Source organism: Tinamus guttatus, unplaced genomic scaffold (assembly GCF_059628265.1).
Source record: "Tinamus guttatus ecotype Peru unplaced genomic scaffold, ASM5962826v1 Tinamus_guttatus_pri_ptg000406l, whole genome shotgun sequence".
NCBI classification, from domain to species: Eukaryota; Metazoa; Chordata; class Aves; order Tinamiformes; family Tinamidae; genus Tinamus; species Tinamus guttatus.
Window position 1 is genome coordinate 114,447 of NW_028288940.1, and position 12,070 is coordinate 126,516.

The window sequence follows — 12,070 nt, forward strand, 5'->3', positions numbered from 1 at the left end:
AGACATTACAAAAATAATCTACTTAGTATGAGTGTGCCTTTACAACAACAAAAAAAACATTATCATCAGTGAATCAAGCCTATATTACTTTCTCAGAGTAGATTTTTCATTGAAACTACAAATATTCATAAAGTGAATAATGGACCCAGTTGTAGAACTTGTGCATAAATGCAAAGCTCAGTATCTAGATCTCGATGTCTGTTTGTATGCTATTTCTGGCTTCACTCTTCATATTATTTTCCAAATTTTTATGACAAGGAACTTTCTTGTTCTGTTTTAAAGAGTGAATTAAATCTCTCTTATTTCAACATGGCAATGTTTAGTAATGATTATACATATATCTGTATATATGTATATATAGATACATATACAGCTCCCAAGCACTTCTCCATGCAATCATTTAGAACACCTACCAGCAGATCTTCCAGGCCCTACTACATATTTTCTTGTTTCCTCAGATGAATATTGAAGGATTTGAATGAATCCTTGAGACACTTTGCCACTAATCTTTTCAGTTTCAGGAAGCAAACCAACATAATGAATCCATCTCCTTGTACACATTGTGCTTTCACAGTAGCATAATTATAAATCACTACAGAACTTTCTAGCTTCATTTTGTACCATAAACCAAATAAAGTTTATAGAGACTGTAGTTTTATTTCTGTTAATCAGTTTGTGATTTGCTGACTATCAAATAATAGGCCATCTAATGTGCTTCAGCAAAATAAGTGGAGATGAGGACTACACTTCACTCGGAAATGCATTTACTATATCTTTGAAAAGTAAGCATAGAATGCTTCATAGCATAGGTCAGAAATTTCAGGCTACTCTAGCTCATAAAGAGGAATGAATGAAACTAAGTCTTATGAAATCAAAGTAAATTTGATTTGGAGCTATGCTTGGGATACAAGGAAGAGCTTATGAAAGACAGTTAAGATAGATGCAACCCTGGAACCAATTTTTAGTTTCTTCAGCTTTCTATAATTAACAAGTTTTGAGAGTGCTAAGAAGGTATTCAATACATGAAAATAAAATGCCTCATTTCAGCTCTTAAGCTATGCTTAAGCTATATAAGCAAGCCATGTAAACCACCTGCGCCTGTTCCTATGGACTAGTTCAGCAGCAATTTTTTATGTGTGTTTAAGCATCTGGTTACATGCCTACTAACATCCTTGTTTCCAACAGAGCTTGGGGGCTTTTAAACTACAATGGTCATATCTAATTTCCCAGACTGAAAAAATTCAGTTTCAATATTTCCGATAATTAAGGACAGAGGAAATAAATGTGCTTCTGACTAACTTCAATTAAGACATAAATATCCTGTGTCTTATAGTCCTCATTTTTCTCTTGTCAGTTTAGAACTTAACTGATACGATAAAAAACATATATCAAAATATAAAAGTACTTCAGAAAGTGCTCTAGGGGTGTGCTGCGTTGACAACACTTAGAACTGAGACAGTTATCATGCTGGTCTTAATACTGTATGAAATGCATACCTGGAGCTACAGTATACTTGAGATAATCAGAAGAAAATGTAATGATAAAATAAGTATAAAAGTGAGTTTCTAAAATAATAGCAGAAATGGAATAACATGAGCTGGATATTTAAAAGTTAATGTCAATGTCAAAAAAATTAAAAAATGATAAAATTACAGTATATTCAGGAAAGTTAGTTAGTTATCTATCTAGTATTATATTTATCTAGTGTTAACTATCTTACTAGAAGAATTATTTGGGCAATCTGAGAGCTAGCTTTCACCGGCAAACAGGAACTAAGTCTTGTGTGAAGTCACACACAAAGAACAATGTAAAGGACAGCAGAATATCCACTTAACAGAGAGAGATTACATTTGTGGGTCACAGGGTAAAGGAAGCAATGGGATTAAAGAAACAAACCACAACCAGAAATAGAATAAAAGATTTGTGTTAGTGGAATGCTATCCTCACACAAGCATATCCTCACAAGTAATTTGACATTTCTCAGAGGAATTCACAGGAGACACACTGACCAGTTACGGGCTCAAGAGACATTTAACCGTGTTACTGTCCAGTGTGGTGAAATATACAGAAAAATAGACATCAGACAAACCCGCAGAAAAAGCACTAGGAAAGCACAGAAAGGGCAGACAGCTTGCAGGTGCTGCCTGACTCAAGTCGGAAAAAGAAATAAGCATTTATCAAACATCTTCTTTTTTAACATAGCAAGGTTGCTAGACTACAATTCAGTTCCCAAAGAAGCAAACCTTAGGGCTATCTATCATACTGAAGTGGGACAGGAGAAAAGCAAGATATGGCAAGCAAATCCAAGTATTTACTTTTCAAAACCACCTTCAGAAAAAGAAGCAGCAAACTATAATAAAGCAGCTTGAGGGGATGTGAAAGAATACATTTTGTAATAATGAAAGAAGTTCAAGCAATTGCTGCAAGGGGCTAAACTGAGATATTTTCTTCATTCAGCAATATTCTAATTGACAGACAAACACTAGCTGAGGGGCAGCTAAACAAACAAGAAAAGGCTTTGACAGTCTTTTACGGAAAGTAACAAAGGGAAGGAAAGAAGTAATAAGACAAAATACTTGGATAAAAACATATTGGCAAAAGAACTATTGAGCAATTATTTATTCTGATAATACATTAACTGGACATTGTGAACACTTCCTCACAAATGAACTGGGGTAGCTTTAAAACACATGACTATTTTGAGAAATGTCAACATATTTCCGTTGTCTTTGGTTCCTTTTTTTTTCAAGATACCCTACAGATTTAAGGAATGCATAGCAGGTGAGTAAAAAAAATCAGTGTCCTTTGAATTTAAAATATTTTCCCAATTACAAAATACCCTGCATGAAGGGCATAATGGGGCATAAGGAAGGGCAATTCTAAAAGTAGCTGAACTATGAAGAGTAAATGTTCCCTTGATGCTATCAAGTGCTGGGACTGATTTTGTGGTCAACCTGCAATTCAGATAATGTGTTTATAGGTCTGTGGAAAAATGCATGTTTAACATTTTGCTACTATTGTTCTCAGCACTATTTGTCAATAAATTCAGCACTCCAGGTAATGTCTGGTAACCTTATCAATGACTTCATGGTCTCTACTCTTAAAAAGGGAACCCCAAGAAGGAAAGTAATTTTATCATCATTTTTAAAAACTCCAAACATTTCTCAACGGATTTTTTTTATACATCCAGTGTGGAGTATGTCAATAACAGAAGAGTTTTCCTGAAATTTTTGTTGAAGTAACATATAAAATAGCCAATTATTTTCCCCATATGTTCCTACTTTCCATTAGTGGAGTCAAAATCGAGAGGGAAACAAAAATAAAGTAAAATGAAATGGCAAACTGAAAGTGAATGTCCTAAATCATGAATCATCACCAAATACAGCAAAACACCAGTGAACTTTTCCATGTTATTCTAGAGACAAACTTTGCCTTCTCTAGATATTGCTGACACTGTTTTCATCCAGACTGTGGTACAGGAAAATATGCTAATTTTGTAGATCAAATAAAAAGGCAATATGTGACTAGCTGAAAATTAGAATCACATGTTTAAATCTTCTCTTCTAAAAGGATTTCAGTGAAACACAGCAGGATTTATATAACGTGTCTTCAAAACAGAACCTTTGGTCCTTCTGTTTCTATTTTTTTGTTGTTGCTGCTGACTAGATCATCATTCATTCACTCTGTGTACTTAGTCAACACTAAATAGAAGCAAATGAGTGACTTGGAAAAACAGTTAAGATGAACAAAAATTATGATTTTTTAATATATATATTTTTTCAAACACTGCATGCAGATCATAGAATAAATATACAGGTTCCATGTTTGACACTTTTTACCTAAGTTTAGAACAGTATTAAAATAACTTTATTCATATTTTATGTAATGACCTGAACTTCATGATCAAAGGCAAAAGCTAGCAAAAGCTAGATTGCACGTTTACTGTTTCACTTAAAAGTGGAAATACAAGAAAAATGAGATAAAAAGAATAGCTAATCATATTTAAATAAAGCCAATACTGGATAGAGCCAAATTCAAACTGAGTGAAAGACAGATTAGACCAACACATCTTGATAAAAGCAATTAGTTTGAAACATGTAAATAGAAGATGGAAAGAAGGGAAAGGAAGGTCTTGCTAAACCTGGTAGTACATGTGGTACAAATGACTGAATGTGGCACAACTTATCATACCTCATTCTGGAGCTGTTCTAAAATTTTCAATTGAAATTTGTGAACCAAATTGAAATTTGTGAACCAAAATTCTGTTATTAATTGTGGGACTAACTGTAATATTTCCATTTGAGTGCAACTGAAATAATGCATCCATCATAAGGATTAGTGCTTTTATAACAGAAAGAATTTTTACTGGTACGCTAATACTTCTGCTCTGGTCTAGTCTTCACTGGTGGACTGCAACATGCATTTCTCCTAGATTAAGAGAGTCTTACAATTACTAAGTTCTTCAGTACAAATGTGCTCTACCTATCTTGTGCATATCCACACTTATGCATACACACAGACACAAACAAGTTCAGAGTTATGGTTCTTCCAATTTGTTTTTAACAAACAAAGATCCTGCTAGAAGTATCAAGAGGTAAATGTGCAAAACTGAAAGGTCTGTCTCCCTCTAAATTCATCAACCCTTCCTCAAATGAAGAGAAACTTCACATTAAATTCTATACAAAGATCGGTCTTGTTTTCTTCTAGGAACTCTCAGGTATTACAGTGATGAAGACAGAAAAATTTCCTTAGCTATCTCCTGAAGGGTGGACCAGAAAGTCATCAAAATTATATTTTAGATAATAAGACCAAAAGAGTTTTTTTTCCATTCATACACACTGCCTGTTAAAAATACAACATAAAAAAAAGGACTCTAGAAAATCCATCCAATCTCAGGAGAGAAAATAGGGAAACAGTTAAAAAAAAAAAGATGAATGGCAAATTGCTGGCTCAGAAACTGAAGACTCTTGCATTGCGAAATAATCCAGCAGGAGAAGGGTCTGTTTAACTGGACCTATCTGCCTCACACAGATAGAAGGCGCCAAAAAGAATTTTAAATACTCTCTTCTTTATTCAGACCAATAATGCATGGAAATTGTGCAGTGAAGGCAAAAGTAGAACAAACTCACTGTGCTGGAACAAACTTGACAAGGAATGTGAAAAGAATGTGTTTTTTTTTTTTTTTTCAACTGCTTTCATGCCCATGCCAAAGCTCTGGGTAACAAGCGTAGGAATTCAGAATATCCAGATACTAAAAATAAGAAATTTGACTCAGTGGTCAGTATAGAAATTTGTGCAATGGCTTGCTTTACTGATATATATTCTGTTTACTTGCTATAACCGTTAAAAACACTGGTTATAGCACTGATGTAGTCATGGAATTCAGTATCAGCAAGTATTTTGATGGTTTTCTTTGGATGCATGTCCCCTAAGAACACATCCCAGTGTCTATTTTCATTTTGGACTTACCCTACCTCTGAATTTTCTCCAGTTTGTTACCACTGCTTTTTGACTATCTGCTCTGTACAGTCAATTCTTCCCATAAATCCCATCTAGGCAAGGAGCAACATATGTCATGGCTGCTTCCAAGTTATCTCTCTGCTCATGTTGCAGCTCTTCCTCTTCCCAGCAGCTCATTTTCAAAAAAAAAGTATAGAACCTAATAACCCTATGGAAATATTTTGTTAACATTTAGTTGAAGTTGGCCAGTGGTCAGAACTTCTTAGAAGCAACTGATAATGCAATCACATCAGCATTGTTTCAGGGAGAAACTATGGAAGAGAAACAGTGACTTTTTTGGGGGTACCAGCAGTCTTTCTGGTAATTCAGACACACTATGCCTGTGGATCTCAGGGATAAAAAAAAAAATAGGAGTAGACACCTTAATACTATATTACACTGAGCAGCAAAACAAAAGGATTTTTTTTTAGTGTAACAACTCTTTCCATTGTGTGAAACAATGTGGGCTAGAAGGCCATCCCACAAAAACATTATCATTAATATCGCTATCATTTTTAAGAAACACGAAATGCTGCACCTAAAGCAAGCTTTCTCTGTTCTGAATGTCATTATGACCTAATCACTGTAGCAGTTAGCTGACTAGAAGCCAGTAGTTATGACTGGTTTACATTAAATATTTAAAAGAAGAAGATATTTCAAGTAAGCAGTTATATTTAGACTTTGTTTCTAAAAGAGCCCATTTCCAGAGTTAAAGGAAAATAAAAAGGAAGCTAGCTCTAGGAAAATGTAAACAGCACAATATAAAATAAAAAGGAAAAACTCCAAAATGAAGTTACAATGTAGCTCAAAAAATATAAATATTTTATTTTAAAATGTTGGTCATTTACAAACTACTATAGATACTGTTATTGCACTTTCTCCCATCTGCTTAATGGCCTCAAATACACATTGAAAAAGATTCAGGATAGTGGTAGCCTGTAAAATAGTGAAGAAAATTTTCTGAAGAAACTGATATTGGAGCATTCACCCTAGAGGAAAGCAACAACCCAATAGAATCATAGAATGCTTAAGGTTGGAAGGGACCTCTAGAGGTCATCTAGTCCAACCCCTCTGCACACGCAGGGTCACCATCAAGTGAATCATTGTAAAACACAGATTATTAATACTTTACAACCAAAATATCAAAGGATCAAATGGCTTCTAGAGCACAAATTGCAGACCAAAGCTACACATAGGTAGTCCATGCTAAGATTTTCCAATGCTCAGATTAAACTCAACAAAGTAATGACTACTGGTACATAGAGATTATTCTCTTCAAGAATTACTCCCTTCAGTTCCCTCAATCATTTAATGATGAAATAGGGTTAGCTGTCTAAAACAACCTGTTTTTTTTCTCAGATACAAAAAAGGAAAAAAGAGTAAGCTTCAGATAGAGACCTTTTTAGGTTCTGATAGTTTTCCTATTTCACATTGTCGCAAGCTGTGAACTCAATTAAGCAGCAAAGCTAATGTCTAAAAGACTTTGTCCTTAGGAACAGCATACAGTAAAGAAGGTAAAGATTGAAGCTCTCTTCCAAAAATTAACCTCGTTTTCTGTCCTCTGATAATTATTTCAATTGTATTTAAAACATAATATTTTCTAGAATTCTAAGATACTCTTATAATTTTATTTTGCTGCTTGTTTTTAAATTTATTTATTTATTTATTTATTTTGTGAAGAGACTAGGGAAGAGAAGAAAAAAGAATATCCTCCAAACATAGAAAACATACTCACCTGGAAAGTTGGAAATAGGGCTAAAAGATTTGAGAAAGATTTTCCAGGCAGACACATTTGCTAGTATTCACTAAGGAAAGTGATTTTTCAGTTATCTTACTCTCTTATCCTCTTTTCTTTCCTATTTCTCCCAGTACTCTCAGTATCATCCTGCATTTCTCTTGAATGGAAAACTGTCTTCTTTTTGGTCAATCACACTTGTGTAAATCAAATCAAATCAAAACATTTTTTCCTGCTAGGATTAAAAGCTCTACTTTTATAACTGCTTATGCAGGAAAAGATAAATGGATTTTGCTGTTTTCATTATTTCTATTTCTTGATTTCAACATAAAATGACTTCACAGTGATTAAAAGTTCACATATCTCTTTATATGTATGAGTTTCCTATGATTCCTTGAGAATTTTCAAGTTTTGAGAGAAGACAGTCTTGTTTTATCAGGGTAAATATTATTTTCTGCTTTCAAAAACTATAGATTTCTGTCTATCCTTTCCATTCAAGTTATGCTTTGAATCATGATACTCATGATTGTGGATCCTTAGGAGAGGAAAGATTTGTATTTCATTTCCCCACTACCTTATACATGCTATTTCTGCTGACTAGCAGATACATATATTGCTGTCACTATTTTACAGGCTGCCACTAGGTTGTTTCCATTGCTGCTGTTATAGATCCACTACGCCTCATACACTCTCCAGCCATGCTATCATTCGCATTCTTTCATGATTTAACCAATCAATATATAAAATCCTGACATGATGTGGTTCATGCCATTTGAGGATTTATCTAGTGTCTACAGGATACTAATCCCTAGCAGCAGAGAATCCCTTGTTGCACTGGTATCATTAATAATGTTTAAGACAATTACAGCTGTAGTTGGTAAATACAAAGAAATAAATGCTGTTTGGTAGCAATATTTCCTATCATTAAGCTACCACATATATTGACAAATACAGCCATTTAAAAGGAAATAGAAACTTTCTAATTTCTTTTCCTTCTTGACTAAGCAACTGCGTTAAAAATTGGCTTACAGACCTCAGCATAATGAGCTTGACTGCAAATGAAAATGATTTAGCGTAAGCAAATCCATCTCCTTATAACATCCTGCATAATCTGGAAATTTCATTTGACAGCTTCCAAAATAGAAGTCACGTATTCAAAAATTCCGGTCACATACTTCATCCTTGGCCATGGACCTGGCCATTTTATGAGACCACAGTTTCAAGCTTTTTGCGGCTTTCTCTGCTCTCTCTCCAGAGATACACTGTTATTTTGTTGTCACAGTAAAATTAATGTTTTTTCACATCAGAAAATATCCTGAAGTGTATAAAAAAAGGATCTGATATGACAAGCGTTTCAAACAGATCTAACAAGCTGTTTTAATTATCTTCACAAGAATTTCCAGCTTGCACTCTGATCATCATCTTCATGAGCTTAATTATGCATCATTTGCTCATTATGTGCTAATTACAGTGAGTATCTTAGGTAAAAAAGAGAGGTCTGTATTGTAACTGAAACCTAAGGTAATTGCTGTGCTATATTAGCATTTTGCCGAACATTTAAGAAATAGTATTAAAAAATTATGATTCTTCTGTGGAGGAAATCTTTCCACAAACTCAACCTTTAAGAAAGTCAGAAAGAAGAGCAGCTGAGATTATATGTGCTCTGTGAGCCAGATACTGAGATACCTAGCTGGTTACAATTTAAAATTCATGTACTTCTAACACTTAAAATCAGTAGGAATTATTTCACAGTGATTGAGTACCAACTCAGTAAAGATCTTAGTGGATTTTAATTTCAGGCCTGATGCATCATTTCTTCTAAGTTTGGGTAAGACCTAGATTGACTCATACAGCACGATCAATCCTTTTTTAATTTAGGTTGCTTTTTGATATACATCAAAAAATTGTATTTAATTAACATACTGAGACACATGGACACTGTCACATACTCACAAGATTTAGAATCTAATAATAGAAATAGCTGTCAGTCTTTTCACATAACTTCACTGACCTTCAAAACTGTCAAATATTCATTACTCAAAATATTAAGCTTAATGTAACTTAAAAAAAAATGGAGAATTACAGATACAGATATTCCGCATTTGAATATATGCTATTTGATGGCTTACCTGAACCAAATTCCATCCTTTTAGAGATTCAGCAATGATAGAAGTAACTGTTGCACATACACCACCAAAAACCATCAGGTGATTAGGTCCATATTTTATTGCATCATAGAAGGCTTTGAGTCCTTTTGCATTGTCACACTGGGGAAAAAAAAAAAGGCATTATTCACCATCTCAAACAACACAATTAACTAAGAAATAAATTATTAGGCAGGGGGAAACTTCAGGGGTTTGAAAGGTTATATAGTATACAATCTACAATACATAACATCTTTTGGCCCAAATATGAAAAATTCTAGTACTCTATTCTGAATCTCTAACACACTGTATGTAAAATAATGGAACAATACCTCCTTACGTCTTTCAAAATGCCTCCTGCCTTCTGAGCTAAAAATTCACATCTGAATTTTGATACCAACCTTTCATAGAATCATAGAATCATTACGGTTGGAAAAGATCTTTAAGATCAAGTCCAGTCGTAAACCCTTCAACAAGATGCCTGCTAAACCATGTCCCTGTATGCCTCATCTACATGTTTCCTGAACACTGCCAGGGATGGGGACTCCTCCACACTTTCCACTTAGAAAATTTTCCTAATATCTAACCTCAACTTTTCCTGGCACGACTTAACAAAGAAAAGTAAAAATCAGCATTAAAAATGATTTTTGCATTTTTTTTTCTACGTTCTGTGCCATCATTTCCCAAAGCAAAATTTGGTACATCCTAGACCACAGCATATTTGGTACATAGCTGGAGAATAGTTTGGCACTATTCATGATCTCTTTTTGACTAGAAGATTCTGTTCATAATTAAGGTTCCTAAATAGCCTTTTCTTAAGGTCAAACTTCATCATTCTGTACTAAAACAATACAGTAGAGAGCCTGCTATTTAGAAAGAAAACACAGTGTTTTCAGATATATAAAAATATTCCTTTAAAGAACTATGAATTAATTGACCTGCTCTCACAGCTGTTCTGAGCAGGAAGTTGGAATGTTTCAGCTCCCTCCTGACTTACTCTTTGATTCTCTGGCAATTAGTCTGATCACTTTTTGATGTGTAAAAATCTCTACTGTAACTCTTAGACTGGGCTTTAAAACTAAGAAACAAAGAGGATCCTAGTCAATAATGCAAAAGATATGAATATCGGTCCTAAATTAGAATAGCATGAATATTTCATAGTATCTTTTGCAACCATGGCTTAATTCCAGCAGAGTATTAATAAAACATGTTCCTAAAGTTCAGAATTTGGTTCCAAAGCATACTGTCTGTCAGGATGCCCAACAGGCTACACAGGAGATGTCGTTTTCCAGTAGCAATAGAGTCTTTATCTCTCCACCTTTTTAAAACATAACTCTCTGCCTTTTTTTCCCTCCTCTAGAAAATTGTCTTTAAATATAATTTTGATAAAAACTATGGTTCACCAGCCTTTATTATAGCCATTCAATAAAGCAGTTTATTTACTATCGGCATCCAGGTAGCAATTGCATTGCATTCTGCTGAAAAAATAAAGGTATTAACTGAGAAGTTTACAGGCTTACATTAATCTTCTTACTGAATTAATATTCTAAAATAAAAAATGATTCTAATTGCATTCTTTCCCAAGAAAGAATGCTGCTTCTACTATTTAAAATCGTATAATATAGTACAATTTTTACCCTTATTATGCTAGATATATATATCCAGGAAAAAAAAAAAAAAAAACGCACACACCCCCAGTGTGTCAGAGGCTACCTTGTCAGTTCAGTGGATTGGTGGAACACTCACATAGTGAAAGAATTAATATTAGGATTACTGGAGTAAGTAGTGTCCTCCACTCTTCCTTCCTAGTTATTCAAGTGCAACTTGAATGCTCTACTAGTTCCTTAGTTCTATAAGCAACCAAGGAATCAAGAACACTAAGGTTTGGCACAATGTATTTGAACTTATCTGACATTTAGTTCCTTTCCCTCATGTATCTCACCACTTCAAGCTGCAGCAGTAGAAATTATTCTTATCAGCTCAAAGCCACAGAATGGAAGTAATATTTTTAGCAATTATGGAATGTGTTTTCAAGTTTAACTGAGTAAGAGTTTAGGAAGAGTACATGTCGTGTATGAAAGGAGTAAAATGCTGATAGCAAAGCAATAGTTGGAAGCTGCAGCCCATGAAATGGTACACTCTCAAGAGCGTAGAGTGGTATGCTCTCTGAAATGAAATTCAAACTAAAATTCACCATTATATCACAAAGCACTAATGGATTTTAACTATTATTTGCCTGAAAAATATTTCTTTAGACCCTGACCTCACCACAGTAAAGTAAATCAAACTTTATGCAGTTGTAAGGATCCAAGCAGGAAGATTATCTAAGCAGTTAAGGAATGGTGATGATAAGGCTTTTTCTTTGTTATTTATTTCATCTCTTCATGTTTATAAAGATATTGAACCCCTCAAAACATTGAACCCCTCACAGTTCAGTTTTCAATCACACAGACATTCTCTTTGGAAGACATGCTGAATGCTTCTTTCATCCTCCCTAAAGTCAAAAGCTTCCTATCGATGAAATGTATTGCTGACACTTACCCAGTTCTACTGACTGTGATTCAGCCATTATCCTACCATGCTCTCAACATTGACCTTTCTTCCTAACTGGTCTCAGACTCTCTGTCTTTTAGCCCACCACAAATAACCAGAGGAGTCTGTCTGCTATTTGAGCTACAAAATTAATTCAGTG

General features: G+C 34.2%; 1 protein-coding gene across 1 annotated transcript in view; it reads right to left on the minus strand.

Annotated features, from left to right (window-relative positions):
* Nucleotides 1–12,070, minus strand: part of LOC104567891 (gamma-aminobutyric acid type B receptor subunit 2) — a 138,797-nt gene that overhangs the window by 39,489 nt on the left and 87,238 nt on the right. Inside the window, exon 2 of the mRNA XM_088531314.1 lies at nucleotides 9,364–9,501. Coding sequence (XP_088387440.1) covers nucleotides 9,364–9,501 — 138 coding nt within the window. The remainder of the gene's footprint in view (nucleotides 1–9,363; nucleotides 9,502–12,070) is intronic.